The sequence below is a fragment of the Aspergillus stella-maris genome, assembly GCF_047715825.1.
Source record: "Aspergillus stella-maris strain CBS 113639 unplaced genomic scaffold BDV14scaffold_2, whole genome shotgun sequence".
NCBI classification, from domain to species: Eukaryota; Fungi; Ascomycota; class Eurotiomycetes; order Eurotiales; family Aspergillaceae; genus Aspergillus; species Aspergillus stella-maris.
The window spans coordinates 999,591-1,016,444 of record NW_027396796.1 but is presented as its reverse complement, the minus strand read 5'-3'; the positions used below and the strand labels follow the sequence as shown (position 1 = coordinate 1,016,444).

The following is a 16,854-nucleotide window of genomic DNA, read 5'->3' as shown; positions in this document are numbered from 1 at the left end:
TATTTAGCTGTTGGATGGGTTTCATTCTACTTTATCATATCATGCACACTAGGAATAAGCAAATATCCAGTATCGGGAGGCCTTGCCTTCAAAATTCATCACTTAAATATACCTATGTACACTGAAGAACCTACCTAAGCATCTCAGACATAACTCATCACATCATGCCATCAACACCCATCTCAACCTGGTCATGGTCTAGAAAGGATAACTCCGAACCTCCTCCTCCTTCTCCAATTCCAACCCATTAGCAACCTGCTCCTCATGCTTCTTATCAAGATACTCCAACAACACCCCCCCATACTTCTCCCTCCCCTTATACCTCGCAACATCATCCCCCCAAGACCGAATCGCACTAGCCAGCCGCCCAGGAACAAACGGCTCACTCACAAAACCCGTAACCGGCTCAAAATAAGTCCTGATCGTAAACACCACCCCTCCGCTCCTCGGCAACCGGCGAACAGACTGCCTCTCGCTGCGGAAAAAATGGTGCTGGATGGCTTTATCCTTCTCCGCTGTCCCCCACGATACACTCTCACTATCTTCGTTTCCAATAGAATGAGACCAGGCTAAGTCGTCATCAACCTGAATAAAATAATTATTCCTAACAACGGGGTCCTCGGGCTTTAATCTTCTGAAAAAGTTCATCATGCCTTTTTCCAATTTCTCTTTGTAGCCGGGGACGTCGCCGGATGTGTGGATGTCTGATAGCCGCATGCCGAGTTTATCGCTTAGTCGCCAGAATCCGGCGAGTAGGATGCAGCCTGCTAACAGGTAGTATTCGCCGTCGGGGCGCTCAATCATTATGGCGATGTCGTCTTGGATTAGCGTACTGGCTAATGCCATGGGGTCGGTATTTGGTGGGAGGGGGCGGAGAAGGATTGGGGTTTCGGTTCTTGTGTATGTGTTGTAGAGGCCGGTTTTTGTGCGGGTGTAGAGGGTGGGATAGCGTTGGGGGAGGTACTCTGCTCTATAATTTTTGGATGGTGACTTAGCATGTGTTTTTGAGATTGAAGGGAGGGAAGCAGGGCGGGAAGGAAGATGTACAGTTCATCAAGCAGTTCCAGTGCGGCAGGGTATGCGTCTGGATGTGTATGGTAGCATTTCTCGCCGCGTTCTTTCAGGCGGCGGGTTTTGTCTGCGTGGTAGCGGGGGAAGTGGTTGTCCAGTTCTATACCATACTGGTCAGCTATTGTCACTTGCCATTATTATGGTGATATGAGAGGTAGGGCTAGCTAGCTGGGTGGATATCTTACCAATCCACTCATCCCACTTCATGCTTCGAAGGCCCATCGTTATGAAGTATTTCCTGCGCATCTTTTAGTAAATCCTTTTCGAGAATCACAATTAAAGTAGGATGTGCACGTACGGTCCATATCTAAATGGTCGGTAAGGAATCGGCTTTGTAGTCTCGACGTCCCAGTCTGGGTATGGTGATGCTGGGGGACGTTTGAAATCTGAGGGTGTCCATTCTAAGGTTGACCATTAGCTATTTCCTCTTGTCTGGAATGTATACGGAGAAAACGTACTTCCCCACTTCCTGGTAGGTTTACTAAATTTCGTCGGAGACTTTGACTGTTGCTTAGATGTACTCCGTCGCCAGAGAACTGTAGCAAGGAACCAGATACAAAGTGTCGTTATGGCGGAAGCAACAGCGACAGTTCTAACATGGTACTGAGCAAATTGGACCTGCAAGGTCTCCAGGTCTAAGCTCGGAGACATGATGTGTTGGAGATAAGATAGTTAATTGATTGTGATAGCATTCTATCGGTGTTGCGAGTTGAAGACCATGGTTCAGTTATATACGGTATGCTGAAGTAGGTATACTGGACTGATTGCCCGTTCTGTTAATCGGATGCGACCAGCGTAGTCTATAATCGATATCAACTAAGATTCCCCCGCGAATGGTCCTGATCAATGCAGGGAGCAAGGAGCAACGAGGGGGTCTTATCAGTACATATCAGTATCGACTGGTCTCTGCGGAGGCCGGGGATCTTTTTACCCCATGCGGTAAAGTGGCGCATGAGTCTTGGTTGTGCCACCTGAGCGTTGTGAACGTACGGATATGTGCAACAAAATGGCATTGGCGCATCGCTGCTTTATGCCTTGTGAATTGTTCAAGTTGATATAATCTACTTTACACGGTTTCAGGACTGTCGGCGCGGCGCCGCAGCAGGCAGTATTGACCCCATTTCCGTCTAAATCGGTCTGGGATGAAAGGGAGATCCGGGATCCAGATGAGCCGGCCTAAAAGGTGTGTTTGTGAGGCATCGAGGAATGATGCGCAGGAGAGCTTCTCCCATTGCTCGTCATGGATGTAGTCGGGTTCCAGCGCGGTGGGTTCGCGGCCGGGGAAGTATGAATCGACAAGGAATGAGCATTGGGAGATGTCGGTCTGAGGGATCAGCATTGAAAAAGCTTGGAGTAGGCTAAGAACTTACGTATTTTCCTGCATCTTCCTTGTTGAGGTCGTTCATACCCTCTGGTATCCGCGATGTCCCTTCAAGTAGAGTTGAATAGCCGGGAGCGTCACTGAACTCACCAGGAAGCAAGCCTCGGAACTCGCTCTGAATGAACTTCGCTCGCATGCCATCTGGTAGGAAGAAAGATGATGGGAAGCGATACCATTCCTTACCAAAGCAGATCGAGTCGCCCGGTTGAGCTATGTCTGGCTTTTCCAGTGGCTGCAGGACTTTCAATGGAGCGCCGTACGCAGTAACCATACCGAGAGTCCGGAGAAGACCGCCGTTGATAGCAGTCAATATGATAGACATGACCACTGCGAGCTTTAATTTCGCAGGGACCCTTCCGATCAGCTCCTTGGGGTTGCCGGATCCAATATATGACAGGACCATGTGAAACGCAATCGCCGCGTTAAGGGCGAGGAATGGGTATGCCGGGTACATGAACCTTTCTTCCTTATGAGGCTGCAGGGTGAAGATTCCCAGCCACATGTAGAAGGGCGAAAGTAGGGTGACGGTCCTCAAAAGTGTCTCCTTGTTCGTCGTCTGAGAGCGGAATATGGCCTGCAAGAATAGCAAGGGTGCCGCGAGGACGGCAAAGATAAACCACACGTTGAAGTTCAGGATGAGGTTCCTCGCATAGAATGTCCATGGTTCTGTACCGAAGATCTCGGGTCCTCTACCATCACCACCGAATACGTTATAGGCGACGATGTTCCACGGCACAATGGTAAGTTTTCGAAGGAAGGTATAGTCAACGGCGACTTCTGCAGCCAGGATCGCCAAGCACCCGAGGCAACCATTCAGAACATCGAAGAAGACCTTTCCCATGTTTCCTGCGATGAATCCAATAACGATCTCTTCGAAAAGAAGGGGGAGCAGGAGAGCCCCGGCGAAAGGCCATCCGACGATCGCACCGAGGCCGAACCATATAATCCCTTGTGCCGTCTTCTGTCCACCTCTCCAATCCAGGAAAGCAGCGAGACCCAACATTGACGCGTACATCGTGAAGCTGGAGGGAAGGAAAGCGGTCGAGGCATGAAACATGCCCGGGCTAAACGCAACGAGCATGAGGAACAACAGCCCGATCCTCGGGCTCAGAGTGCGACAGATGGCGGAGTATAACCTGGTTTGGCAGCCAGCGCATATCATAGCGAGGAAGAATCGGATGAAGTAGAACTCCGAGGACTTCCTGCTGACCATGAAGGAGCCGATCTTCCCAACGAGTCCATGGATGGAGATGTATAGCCAGCTTCGGATCGAGTACACTGGAGAGTACTCCCATGTTTGGAGACCGTACCCATGGTCTAAGTAGTGTGTCGGCTCCCAAAAGTTAAAGACTTCATCGCAGTCCTGGATTGGCGCGAGGAAAGCCGCGATACCGTTCGATATGACACAGACGTAGAGTGTAATGTTTAGTGGAAGGTAGAACGGAGGCGGAGGTGGGCTGTCGCATCGCATTAGCGGGACAATTGGATGATTGATAGTTGTGTTTACCGTTTCTTTGTCCGCGGTGCCGCCTGCCCCTGCGGCACAGAAGGAACCTCGACTCCTTTTCGAGGCATTTTGCAATTATGTACAGGATCAATGCATGATCGAGTAGAGACGCGGAGCCGAAGCGGCCACGAAAACGTATGCGGCTTATCGATAAGAAGCTGGTCCGGCGGCCGCGACGGCATTTGTGGCAGTTCCATAAAAAAATTCCCGTGCAAATTCCTCGACGAACATTGCACACTCTTTGCGATTTTGCAAAAATTTGACTTTTTTCTCTTTCAGAGCCTTCTGTCACTAGGATGACGGAACCCATTAACCAGAACATTCCCGGGGCTGCCCCTGAGGAACCCCCAGCCAAACGAGCCTGCACCATAGATACGCCACCCATCGCATCGACCCCAGCAGACGATGGAAGCGATTTCTACAACACCCCGCTGGGTACGGGGACCCCGATGGCTACGGAGCAAAAGACAGAAGAGACCACTGCGGCACCGGCTGCCGAAGCGCCCCCAACCTCGAATCCTCCGTCCTTGATTCCCGGATTGAGCTTGGTCAACGATAGTCTCAAGGATCAGACCAGCCAGAACGAACCCGCCAATGAGAGCGCAAATAATCCCGACGCGATGGTCACCAGCGAAGATGCAAGGGAACTACCGGCTCAAGTTGCGCCCAATGAAACAGAAGCAAAGAACGAAGCGCTAGAGGGACCAGCCGTTGGCGGCACAGATGCGATGGAAGTCGAACAAGAAAAGCAACAACTTCAGTCGGAACTGCAGGATAGTGCCGGTGCTCCTGCTGAGACGGAAGCTGCTGCGCCTGCGCAAGCCGAGGAACAGGAAGAGGAGGAGCACCCTGAATGGGAAATAGACTCTTCACCATACGAGTCTTCGTCAGACGATTCCTCCACAGATTCCTCCGACAGCGACGACGAAGACGAAGATTACCCGATCTTGAGCGCCGAAGAACAAGCGCGCATCCTCATGCAAGGAGAGATGGGCTCTGACGACGAAGGCGAGGGAAGGGGTAAATCTGGCGGTGGTCTCAAGACAGCAAACGAGGTTCCAGAGGAAGTCCTGCCTATTCCAGACGTCACCGTTACGCCTGAAATGAAGATTGTGCTCCTCGGAAATGTCGAGGCCGTCATTGAGAACACAGTCCTCATTGCGGCGAACGTCACCGGAGAATACCAGGTCCTCGAGTCCGGCTCACTCCTTTGCTTTGAAGATCGACGCATTGCAGGTGTCGTTTCGGAGACAATAGGACGAGTCGAGAACCCACTGTACACTGTGAAGTTCGCGACCACGCCAGAGGTCGAAGAGCGCGGTCTTTCCAGAGGTACTACGGTCTACTACGTCGAGCAACACTCCACCTTCGTCTTCACCCAGCCACTCAAGGGTCTTAAGGGAAGCGACGCCTCCAACTTCCACGACGAGGAAGTCGCCGAAGACGAAATAGAGTTCTCCGACGACGAACAAGAAGCAGAGTATAGAAGGAGACTCAAGCAGAAGCGCCAGGAGCGCAAGGGCGCGAAGAATCAAGACGGTGGCGCAGGAGGAAAAACTGGAAGAGGCGGACCTGGTCCTTCAAAGCTCAGCCAGAGCGAGCTCAACTACGACGATAACGTCCCTGACGATGGCTACACGCCGCTTGCGCGACCTAAGAATCTGCACGAGATGATGCGCCATGATGCCCCCGTTGAAGGAGACAGACATTCCGGCTTCAGCGGTGGCAGAGGACGCGGACGAGGCTCAGACCGTGGCCGCGGTGGACGTGGACGTGGAAGGGGCGGTGGCAGAGACCACCATCACGGCCATGGACACGGACAATCGCATCACGATCGCCAGCCATACCACCACCAAGACCGATCAGACTCCCACCAACAACATCAACACCACCAACCCCAACAACAGCAATACCCGCCCTACAACGCCCCGCAACAATACCCCTCCTACCCACCTCAACAGCCTCAACCCTACGCCCAGCCCCAAACCCAAGGCGCCCTCCCGACAGCGCCGTTCAACTTCCAAATGCCATACCCACAAGCGCAAGCATTCCAGCAGCCGAACCCCTACGGGCAAATGTCGCCTACGCCGCATATCAACCCTTTGTTCCTGGCTGCCCTGCAACAGCAGCAGCAGTACCAGCAGGCTCAGGCTCAGGCTGCTCAAGCCCAGCCACAACAGCCGCAGCAACCTGGGGCCGCGCAACCACAGGCTCAAACTATGAACTTTGATCAGGTCAAGGCGCAGTTGGATCTGCTGAGGCAGTTGAGTGGTGGCAACAACCAATGGCCGCCGAGGTCGTGATTTGGCTTTCGGTTGATATCAAGATACATAATTATTTGATCTAAGGAGGATATATTTGCATCTTGTGACTTGCATTGTTGGGTTCGGATCGGTTAGGGAAAAGTTTAGGTCTACTTGAGATGCCATTCAGGATACCATTGTCGATAATGGAGTTTGCATGGGTATTCTCATTGCGTCTACTATTACATGAATTTCTCGCTATACTTGTAAGACATCGTCGGGGTGGTATAATGACACCTCCTTAGAACTCGCTCTGCTTTGCGCTCTTCGCCAAGACCCAGAAATTCTCCAGCTTAGCACGTGCCAGTACATCCTTCGCCTTGGAGTCAGTCTCGCAGATTCGAGCACCGAGCCATTTGCGGAATGCTCGACCCTTGACTTGACCCTCCCAAAGTAACGTGCAAGTGTTGGAACTGAGATCTCTCAGTTCACCCTTCTCATCCTCAGCGGCGAGCCACGATGCTTGCGCTTCGCGATTGCCCTCCCGTACGGCACCCGGCCCTGCATTCTCTGTCCAGTCGATTCGGTTCACCATGAGCTTTCTGTAATTGTTGATCGAGTGGGTACCCCCCTCGACAATGACGAGGTTGAATTTAGGATGCATAACGCAAACACCAGTAAGGGCATTTTGTTCCGCGTTCTTGCTGACCTTGAATCGGTGACGGCCGTTTGCGAGGCTGTCAATCTTGTATACTGTCATGAAAAGACCCTTCTCGGCGTCCTGCTCTTGCTGTCGCGCGAGCTTTTCATGGCGTTGTTCTTTAGTGAGTTTGCGTTCCGCATTGGTAGCTTCGTGCTGTTCACGTCGGTCTGCAATTTCCCGGTTGACCCGCGCCTCCACGGCTGTGGGGTCCTTGACAGCCTGTTCACCTAGCACGCGCATAAGGTTCGATTTCTTGACCTTTGGCGGTGCGGCAGGCTCGAGACCCAAGCGAACCTTTGCTTGCTGCTCTTTCAGGTCCGCCATTCGTCTTTGCCTGCGAATTTTGGCTTGCTCCTTCTGGGTGAGATACATCGGCTTCTGTTGTGGTTTCAACTTCTCCTGAGGAGGCTCGAGGAGCACCGGATGTTGTACGTAGAGAGTAACAATAGAATCGTCGGTGTCGATTTTGAGGTTGTTTTCGTTTTCGATCGCCGTATAGTCGGGTCCGTCCACTAAGTTTTCATCCCACCATTCAATCGCTGGTGGAGCTGGCACCATGAATGCCTTTTCCACGTCCAAGTCTTCATCAATACCGGCCTGCCGCGCGCGCTCAGCGATGCGCTTCTTCATAGCCTCCAGCTGGGCCTGTCGACGAAGAGCTGCAGCCTGTTGTATGTATTTGCCCTTCTGGTTGAAAAGTAGTTGGCGCGATTGTCGCGGCTTGGAGATCGTGGCTTTTGGACCGAGACTAGGATCATAGTATGGGTTGCTCTTGATCTCTTCAATAGACGGTCCCGAAAGATCAAGTCCAGCTCGATCCGGTTTACCACCCACCGCAGGTGAGTCGGTCCTGCGGTTTCTCGCTTGCCCCGGCCGGCCCTTTGCCCCTCGGTACTCTAGAGTGTCCGAAAGAAGCGCAGGATGCAGACCAACATCAAGGCCACCTCGGCCACGCAAGGGCATCTCGGCTTCTTCGTCTTCGAAAGGTGGAGGCGGTGGTGGAGGGGTAGGAGCGCTGGGTCGTTGCGAGACTGCCTGCGATCGCCCGGTTGCAGCTGCTACTCGGGCTTTCATCTGTTCCAATCGCGACATACTGGAGCTAGCAGCAGGAGGTGCAGGGCTCGGGCTAGATCCTGTTGGTGCTGGTGAAGGTGATGCCGATACTCGTTTCTCTGCCATCAATCTGTCGCGAACAGCTTGAGCTTTCGCCCTGGCTTCTGCCACGACCTTCGCGATGTCAACAGCACCCCCAGCTGGGGCGCCCTGACCAGGATGAGGAGATCCATGATTCGAACGAGGTCGTTTATGCGCGTTGTTGTCTTCATCCTCAGGGTGAGGCCGCTTCAGCCCGCTGCCTGACATGTCCGCCATGGCGCTAGAGACAGAGGGTCTCGACTCACCCACTGGAACAGAAAAGTGCTGTCGGAATACAAGTGTCACGAAGGAGGTCGAAAAGGCGATCGACGAATGTTGGAAAGACCAAAAGTTGGGAGTGCGTGGAGCTCAGCAAAGCGTGATGCGGGACTCTGGAGACTGGGCCGAGATCTGGTGAAGGCGGTTCCGGGCGGCAGAAAAAAAGCCGGGACAATTTTTCTTCGCAGCTTCATGATCGTCGCTCCCGCATTTCGCTTTTCCGCCAGCAATCGGCTTTACAAAAGAATTCGCACCGCCGGCGTTTTCCGCTGCTCAAGGCGCTGGTACAGGGACAATGGCGACTTTCGCACGTCCCGTGGCCTCGCAAATCGCGGGTATTAACTTTGATACCTACTCCGACAAAGATATCAAAGCGACCTCCGTCAAGCGAATCCATAATACTCCGACATTGGATTCATTCAACAACCCTGTGCCTGGTGGCTTATACGATCCTGCGCTGGGTGCATGGGGCGATCATGTGTATGCTTTCCCTCTTTACGAATTCTTATTGCTGTTGCGCCGCAATTCTCCGCATGAAAAAGCTAACACTATATAGCTGCACAACATGTCGCCAGAGTTCTTGGTCTTGCACTGGCCACCCCGGACATATCGAGCTTCCAGTACATGTTTATAACGTGACACATCTCGACCAGCTCTACCGCTTATTGCGAGCGCAATGCGTTTTCTGCCATCGCTTCCAAATGGCTCGAACACAGATCAATACTTACGTCTGCAAGTTGCGCCTTTTACAATATGGACTCGTTGAAGGAGTGGCAGTCATCGATTCTATGGGGGCAAAGACATCGGGCTCTAAGAAAACCAAGGATGCGGACGGATCTGACGAAGAAGATGACGACGAAGACGACATAATCGCTCGCCGAAATGCTTATGTCAAGAGGTGCATACGGGAAGCTCAGGGAACTGGAGCGCTGAAGAGCATACTGGCTGGAGCAAAAAACCCTCTCGCTACGGAGAAAAGACGGGACTTGATCAAAGAGCTCTTCAAGGATCTCGTGGCTGCCAAAAAGTGTTGCAGCTGCAGTGGGTATGTTGCTACTCGATTCTTCTTTTGTGATTTTTCACTGACCCGATCGAAAGTATCTCGCCAGGTTACCGAAAAGATCGCGCCTCTAAAATTTTCCGCAAGCCCTTCTCGGAAAAGGCTCGACAAGCCATGATACAAGCCGGATTGCAGATTCCGAATCCGTTGATTCTCCTCCAGCAAGCGAAGAAACTCAACGTCAAGGAGAAGAAAGCGGCCGCGAATGATGTATCTGACACCGCCAGTGTCACCTCTGAGACTCATGGAGCAGAAGAAGAAATTTCTCGCGGTAATGCGGTTGTTGAGCAGGTTGACAACCGAAAGCAAGGCGCTGGCGATACCCAGAAATATTTGCCCTCCTCGGAGGTCCACGCTGCGATCACTCTACTGTTTGAGAAAGAGACCGAGCTTCTGAATCTCGTGTACAACTCGCGGCCTACGCCCGCCAAAGAGTCTCGAGTCACTGCAGATATGTTCTTTATTAAGAGTATCATGGTTCCGCCAAACAAGTATCGACCTGCTGTCGTCCAGCAGGCGGGTGGTGTCATGGAGGCACAGCAAAACGGTCCATTAACGAATATTCTGAAGGGTTGCGATTTCATCAATCAGATTAGCAAAGAGAGACAAAACCAGGGCTCTGATTCAGTCAGTCGGGTGCGCGACTACCGCGACCTTCTACACGCGATTGTTCAATTGCAGGATACTGTCAACGGCTTGATTGATCGTGACCGAAGCGGTGCTACCGGCGCCGCGGCACTAAAGGCTGCAAACGGCATTAAGCAGATCCTGGAAAAGAAGGAAGGTCTTTTCAGAAAGAACATGATGGGTAAACGTGTCAACTTTGCTGCTCGCAGTGTCATCTCACCCGATCCTAACATTGAAACAAACGAGATTGGTGTGCCTATGGTATTTGCGATGAGATTGACCTACCCGGAGCCTGTCACCAACCACAACTTTTGGGAGTTGAAGCAAGCAGTCATTAACGGCCCCGAGAAGTACCCCGGTGCTATGGCTATTGAGAATGAGCTTGGCCAAGTCACCAACCTCAAATTCAAGAGTCTCGACGAGCGGATAGCCTTGGCCAACCAGCTTCTTGCGCCGTCGAACTGGAGGATCAAGGGTTCACGCAACAAGAAGGTTTACCGTCATCTCACAACTGGAGACATCGTCTTGATGAACCGACAGCCGACACTGCACAAACCCTCCATCATGGGTCACAAGGCTCGTGTACTTCCGAACGAAAAGACAATTCGCATGCACTACGCCAACTGTAACACTTACAATGCGGATTTTGACGGTGACGAGATGAACATGCATTTCCCACAGAACGAGCTTGCTCGGACGGAAGCGATGACACTTGCAGACGCAGACCACCAATACCTTGTTGCTACTTCTGGAAAGCCCCTTCGTGGTTTGATTCAAGATCACATTTCGATGAGCACCTGGTTCACGTGTCGTGACGCCTTCTTCGACAGGGAGGAGTATCATGAGCTTCTCTACAGCTGCTTGCGACCCGAAAACTCCCACACAGTGTCGGAGAGGATTCAGGTCGTTGACCCGACTATCATCCGACCGAAGCCTCTCTGGACCGGAAAACAAATCATCACCACCATCCTCAAGAACATCATGCCTCCCAAGAGAGCAGGTCTCAACCTGAAGAGCAAGTCCTCGACACCTGGAGACCGCTGGGGACAGGGTAACGAAGAAGACCAAGTCCTATTCAAGGATGGAGAGCTGCTTTGCGGTATCCTGGATAAGAAGCAAATTGGACCCACCGCAGGTGGTTTGATCGACTCTATTCACGAAATCTACGGCCACAGTGTTGCAGGAAAGTTGCTCAGTATTCTTGGACGACTTTTGACGAGATACCTGAACATGCGCGCCTTCACTTGTGGTATCGATGATCTTCGCTTAACCCAGGAGGGAAACCGTATGCGTAAGGAGAAGCTCAAGGAGGGACCGCAGATGGGCCGCGAAGTTGCGTTGAAATACGTGACGCTTGACCAGACTACGGTGCCTGATGAAGATGCCGAACTCCGACGTCGTCTTGAAGAAGTGTTGCGCGATGATGACAAGCAAAGCGGCCTTGATAGTGTGTCGAACGCTCGATCGGCGCAGCTGTCGACAGAAATTACCAAGGCTTGTCTTCCACGTGGTCTCGCGAAGCCTTTCCCTTGGAACCAAATGCAGTCTATGACTGTTACGGGAGCCAAGGGTTCCGCTGTCAACGCTAACCTGATTTCTTGCAACTTGGGTCAGCAAGTTCTGGAAGGTCGTCGTGTGCCTGTAATGATCAGTGGTAAGACCCTACCCTGCTTTAGGGCTTTCGACACCAACCCCATGGCTGGTGGTTATGTCTACGGACGTTTCTTGACTGGTATTAAACCCCAAGAATACTACTTCCACGCCATGGCCGGTCGTGAGGGTCTCATTGATACGGCCGTCAAGACGTCCAGATCCGGTTACCTGCAGCGTTGCTTGATTAAGGGTATGGAGGGCCTGCGCGCGGAGTACGACTCCTCAGTACGCGAGAGCTCTGACGGCTCGATTGTCCAGTTCTTGTATGGAGAGGATGGTCTTGACATCACGAAACAAGTTCACCTCCAGGACTTTGACTTCTTGGCGTCAAACTATGCCTCCATCCAGGAGCAGGTCAACTTCCAGACTAACTATCACAACCTCGAAAAGGCGGCTGTGACGGAATGGCACAAGGAAGCCATCAAGAAGGTGCGCAAGACCGGAAAGCTGGATGCCATGGACCCTGTCCTGTCACATTATCCTCCGGGAGGTAACATGGGCAGTACCTCCGAACTGTTCTCCCAGGCGCTTAAAAAGGTATTTTCTATTCTCCGTTTTTCGGTTGCCTTGATACTAATAGACATGCTTTAGTTTGAGGACGAAAACAAGAACAAGATCTTCAAGGACAAGAAGAAGAGTACTGAGGGATTTTTGACTAAACGCTTCTTCGATTCCTTGATGAACATGAAGTACATGAACTCGGTTGTTGACCCTGGTGAGGCTGTTGGTATTGTTGCTGGACAGTCTATTGGTGAACCATCCACTCAAATGACACTCAACACCTTCCACTTGGCAGGTCACTCGGCAAAGAACGTGACACTAGGTATCCCTCGTCTTCGTGAAATTGTCATGACAGCCAGCAAACAGATCATGACACCCACAATGACCCTCGTCCTGAACGAGGAGCTGCCGAAGGAGCACGGTGAGAGATTCGCCAAGGCCATCAGCAAGCTCAGTATCGCCGAAGTCGTCGACAAGATTCAAATCAAGGAGAGAATCTCTTCTGGCAGCACGAAGGCAAAGATTTATGATATTGAGATCTCGTTGTTCCCTGCCGAAGAATACACCGCTGAATATGCCATCACCATCCGCGATGTGCAAGCAACTCTTCAGCACAAGTTCATTCCACGACTTGTGAAGCTCACAAAGTCTGAACTGAAGAAGCGTCATGACGAGAAGTCATTGAGCGGCTCTGCTGCCCAGCCCGAGATCGGTGTCTCTGTTGGCACCGTCGAGGAAGCTCCCAGAGGTGGTGACGATGAAGAGCAACCCCCTGATGACGATGTTGAGGACGACGAAGATGACGCCAAGAGATCCAGAGGAGCCAACAACCGGTCGAATCAGGTCTCATACGAGGGCCCCGAAGACGACGAAGAGAGAATGATTCGTCAAACGGACGCGCGGGAAGAGGACGATGATGCCGACGAGACCCGCGATGTCGAGATGGACGATTCATCAGACTCCGACTCCGACGCGGAGTCAGATGAAGAGGGCCACACCAAGGACTCGAGGATGCGCGAGGACGACGTCAAGGGCAAGTTCGCCGAAGTCACGCAATTCAAGTTCAACCCACACAAGGGCAACTCCTGCACCATCCAGCTGCAGTACGACATTGCAACACCTAAGCTCCTCCTCCTTCCCCTCGTCGAGAACGCCGCTCGCACCGCAGTCATCCAGTCCATCCCCGGCCTCGGAAACTGTACATTCGTTGAGGCCGACACGGCCAAGGGTGAGCCCGCCTGCGTCGTCACCGACGGTGTCAACCTGCTCGCCATGCGCGACTACCAAGACATCATTACGCCTCACACCCTCTACACGAACTCGATCGAGCACATGCTCGTCCACTACGGTGTCGAGGCTGCCCGCGCATCCATCGTTCGTGAAATGGACGCCGTTTTCAAGGGTCACAGTATTTCCGTCGATAACCGCCACCTGAACCTCATCGGTGACGTGATGACTCACTCCGGTGCCTTCCGTGCCTTCAACCGCAACCAGCTCGTCAAGGATATCTCCTCCCCATTGGCGAAAATGTCCTTCGAGACGACAGTCGGTTTCCTCAAGGAGGCTGTCCTCGAGCGCGACTGGGATAACCTCAATAACCCCAGTAGTAGGATTGTTGTCGGTCGTACCGGAAACGTCGGTACCGGTGCCTTTGATGTCCTTGCCCCTGTTGCATAGATTTGATCTTCATGTTCGTCTTCTGTTCTTCGTCATCGTGTATGTTCTTTTCAGCCGTTGTACATGTTTCTCAGGGCCGATTTTTGTTCGATACGCACGCAGTTCTGTTCCTGATGTGTCCCATGAACTCTGGAGTTTTGTTAAGCGGAAATCAAAAAGTTTCCTTGTCATATCAAATTTTGTTTAATCAATCTACAAGCATTTTATACCTGGTGAAGTTAAGATTAGATAGAATATGAATTGTGCTTGAATCTAGATATATCTTATATTGTCATTCCCAAGTAGAGTAGAGAAAACACCAAGCGCCATGGTATCATGCAAATTGTTCCCAGCCTTTTTTTTTTAGCAGCGGAAGAGCAAAGAAGCAAGCAGTATTTTGATCAAGCAGATAAAGTAGAGAATAGATCACTGCGCGTCCATCATGACAAGATCTTGATCGATATCATCATCAAACTCATCTCTCACCACATTGTGTGTCCCGTTCGTCCCATTCCCGTGGGCAAATTCTTCTCTTTGTACCCTCTCAGCCTCCTGCAATTGCTTCTGGCGATGCTTCTCCAGATCCGCAAGACTCCAAGTCGAAATACCCTCTTGATCCTTCGTCTTGAAAGGCTGAGCCATAGTCCGTAGGAAATTCTTCGCCGTCGCAACAGCCATATCCGTGCTGAGATTCGTCTCGCTCTCTAACAAAGCTTGAGAAATCCATTTCGGAAGCTGATTTCGTTTCTTCTGGAAGCGCCGATCCGCGAGAACCATGACTCCATAGTCGTCCTTGCCTCGCAGGACACGACCCAGACATTGTGCTGCGTGCCTCATTGCATCGAAAGAGAGAAAGTCATTCTCGCGGATGCGGTAGTTTTCGCGCAGGAACTCAAGACGAGCCTTAAGGATTCGTGATTCGGTGTATTGGAAGGGGACGCCAATACAGAGCACAGCTCGGCCGTAGTGGTGGTCGAAATCAATACCCTCAGAGACCTTTCCACGCGCGACGCAGAAAAGGAGCGCGCCTCGGCCATTACAGCATGCTGTTCGGTATGTCTCCAAGGCGAGAGATGATTCTTGGGCGTCGGGGGTTTCGACGAGGATGAGCTTGTAGTTCCAGATTGAATCGAGGATGCCCATGCCTTGCCACATGCTGATGATCGACTCCATGTATAGGTAGGACGGGAAGAACACGACGACTCCATCGGGTGTGATGCGGGAAAACTCGAGGACAATGTTGCCGTAGTTTCGGACAACACCTGGGTCGTTTCGGATTTGGAATCCAGATGAGACTTGCGCTTGATCTGATCCGCGAGTCACGATCATGGGAAGGAATGATCGTCGGGCAAGCGACATGCTATATGATTCTTGCATGACGGTCGTGAAGCCCAGCATCTTAGGATACATCTCGAGTGGTGATAAGGTACCCGACGTAATGACAACTGAGCTAAATCGATCGAATACAGGTTTGATGGCGATGGCGGCATCTAAGCATGTAAAGTGCAGGATAGGATTAGGTACCGTTGCGGCCTCTGTTTCGAAAGGCTCTAAGATCAACAGAAACCCCTTGTCGTATGTCGAAACCAATGTTGCAAATGTCGCAATTTCTTGCAGTGGCTGATAATCCTCTATGTTGACAAGTTCCAGTGTCCGGACGAGTGAGGTAAGACGTTCGGCACAGAACCTCAATGGCTTCCGTTCAATGAAAGTCAGTTCCTTGACATGGTTTAAGAAGGAAAGAGGTGTTTCTGATATGGTGTGAGTGACTTTCATTCGGGTTTTGAGGTATTCGATAAATCTTTTGAGGAAGGCGACAAAGTGCTCCGCTCTCCGAATGTTTCCTGGAACAGCCTCCTTCAGCAAATCATCCGGAAGAACAGGATTTGAAATGAACTGGTCTTCGTCTCTAGCTTGCTCGGCCTCTCTTAAACCTTCGACAAGCTTCATGTATTCGTTGTTGAGTTTCTCCGCATCTGAACTCTTCACGTCCTGAATCTTCCGCTCTAAATTGTTTGCACCTCTGGTAGCTTTTCGTAACGAATCTTCGGATATGTCGATACTGAGCGACTCAATGCAGACGTTGTCGATATTGTGTGCCTCGTCGAATACCACGATGCAGTCTTTCGAAAACTCTTTGGAAACTCGTTCGGCGATCTTAGGGTCTAAGAGGTAATGGTAGGAATAGATGATAACGTTGCAAAAAGGCATCATTCGCCGCGCTGAGAAATAGGGACATTGCTTATGTTGTTCTCCGTAGTTCAACAGCCCGTCGAGTGTGAAGACGCCGGGAGGTACGAGGTTATGCGGTTCGAGAAGGTCAAGGTTCTGGACACAGTTAGCCGCGCATTCTATCCGCACAGAAGCCTCATATCATACCTCATGGTAGACACACAGTTCGACATCCTCGCCCTTTTCCTTCTTCTCCTTGACGAACCCAGCCGTCAAACTCCGGCATCGAGCGTCAACCACCGTACCACTTTTCTCCCGCTTGACGGATGGATGTAGACACAAGTTTTTCCGACTTGTAAGACCCAAGGCACGGAAATCCTCAGTATAGCCCAGCTGTTCGGTGCGAAACTTCATCAGCTCTTTCAACTCTGCTAATGCTTTCTCGATCTCGGACATTGTTCGGGAGCAGTAGATGAGCTTCCGGTGTTCTGGATAATGTTGCTGGTATGCGACAATCAACGACAACAAAGTAACGGTCTTTCCGGTGCCCGAAGGCATCTCGAGGACGCAGTGACCCCCGGCATCGAGGGTCTTCTTAAGATCGCACATGTAGGCATATTGCTCTGGGTATATACGAGGATACGGGAAGAGGACAGGAAGGTCACTATGGAAGAAAAGAAGCTATTAGATACTTGAAGCCAGTTACGCGAAAGCAAGCAGCACTTACTCAATGAAGAATTTCATTGTGAGAGGCGAGCGTGAAGCTGGAGAGATCCAGGCTGTCGTCGAACTGAGCGCCTCTTTCAGGCTCCAGATCGCTCTGACCGCGTTGCGCTTATCCTGTTTGGGCCAGCGATGACCACATCG

The 16,854-nt window shown here is 51.6% G+C and overlaps 6 protein-coding genes across 6 annotated transcripts; 3 read left to right on the top strand and 3 right to left on the bottom strand.

Annotated features, from left to right (window-relative positions):
- Positions 1-198: 198 nt before the first annotated feature.
- BDV14DRAFT_186851 (Alg9-like mannosyltransferase family-domain-containing protein) lies at positions 199-4,027 on the bottom strand (the record flags this gene model as incomplete). Its single annotated transcript, XM_073770877.1, has 7 exons — positions 199-970; positions 1,048-1,171; positions 1,257-1,309; positions 1,370-1,457; positions 2,155-2,395; positions 2,442-3,909; positions 3,960-4,027. The coding sequence occupies 7 exons, from the start codon at positions 4,025-4,027 to the stop codon at positions 199-201; spliced, it is 2,814 nt and encodes a 937-aa protein (XP_073633545.1).
- A 161-nt stretch (positions 4,028-4,188) lies between these two features.
- BDV14DRAFT_45542 (RNA-binding snoRNP assembly protein NAF1) lies at positions 4,189-6,383 on the top strand. Its single transcript, XM_073776809.1, has one exon. It carries the CDS (start codon positions 4,256-4,258, stop codon positions 6,260-6,262), a length of 2,007 nt encoding a protein of 668 aa, XP_073633544.1. The 5' UTR covers positions 4,189-4,255; the 3' UTR covers positions 6,263-6,383.
- On the bottom strand, positions 6,384-8,405 carry BDV14DRAFT_45543 (U4/U6-U5 snRNP complex subunit PRP3). The gene has a single exon (XM_073776810.1). It carries the CDS (start codon positions 8,274-8,276, stop codon positions 6,504-6,506), a length of 1,773 nt encoding a protein of 590 aa, XP_073633543.1. The 5' UTR covers positions 8,277-8,405; the 3' UTR covers positions 6,384-6,503.
- A 135-nt stretch (positions 8,406-8,540) lies between these two features.
- BDV14DRAFT_45527 (DNA-directed RNA polymerase I core subunit RPA190) lies at positions 8,541-14,076 on the top strand. Its single transcript, XM_073776808.1, has 4 exons — positions 8,541-8,798; positions 8,875-9,363; positions 9,417-12,195; positions 12,250-14,076. Exons 1-4 carry the CDS (start codon positions 8,614-8,616, stop codon positions 13,834-13,836), a joined length of 5,040 nt encoding a protein of 1,679 aa, XP_073633542.1. The 5' UTR covers positions 8,541-8,613; the 3' UTR covers positions 13,837-14,076.
- BDV14DRAFT_45522 (uncharacterized protein) lies at positions 13,721-14,158 on the top strand. The gene has a single exon (XM_073776807.1). It carries the CDS (start codon positions 13,848-13,850, stop codon positions 14,073-14,075), a length of 228 nt encoding a protein of 75 aa, XP_073633541.1. The 5' UTR covers positions 13,721-13,847; the 3' UTR covers positions 14,076-14,158.
- BDV14DRAFT_45521 (TFIIH/NER complex ATP-dependent 5'-3' DNA helicase subunit RAD3) lies at positions 14,159-16,745 on the bottom strand. Its single transcript, XM_073776806.1, has 3 exons — positions 16,715-16,745; positions 16,195-16,651; positions 14,159-16,143 (listed from the first exon to the last, which is right to left on the bottom strand). Exons 1-3 carry the CDS (start codon positions 16,729-16,731, stop codon positions 14,242-14,244), a joined length of 2,376 nt encoding a protein of 791 aa, XP_073633540.1. The 5' UTR covers positions 16,732-16,745; the 3' UTR covers positions 14,159-14,241.
- Between the last annotated feature and the right edge of the window lie 109 nt (positions 16,746-16,854).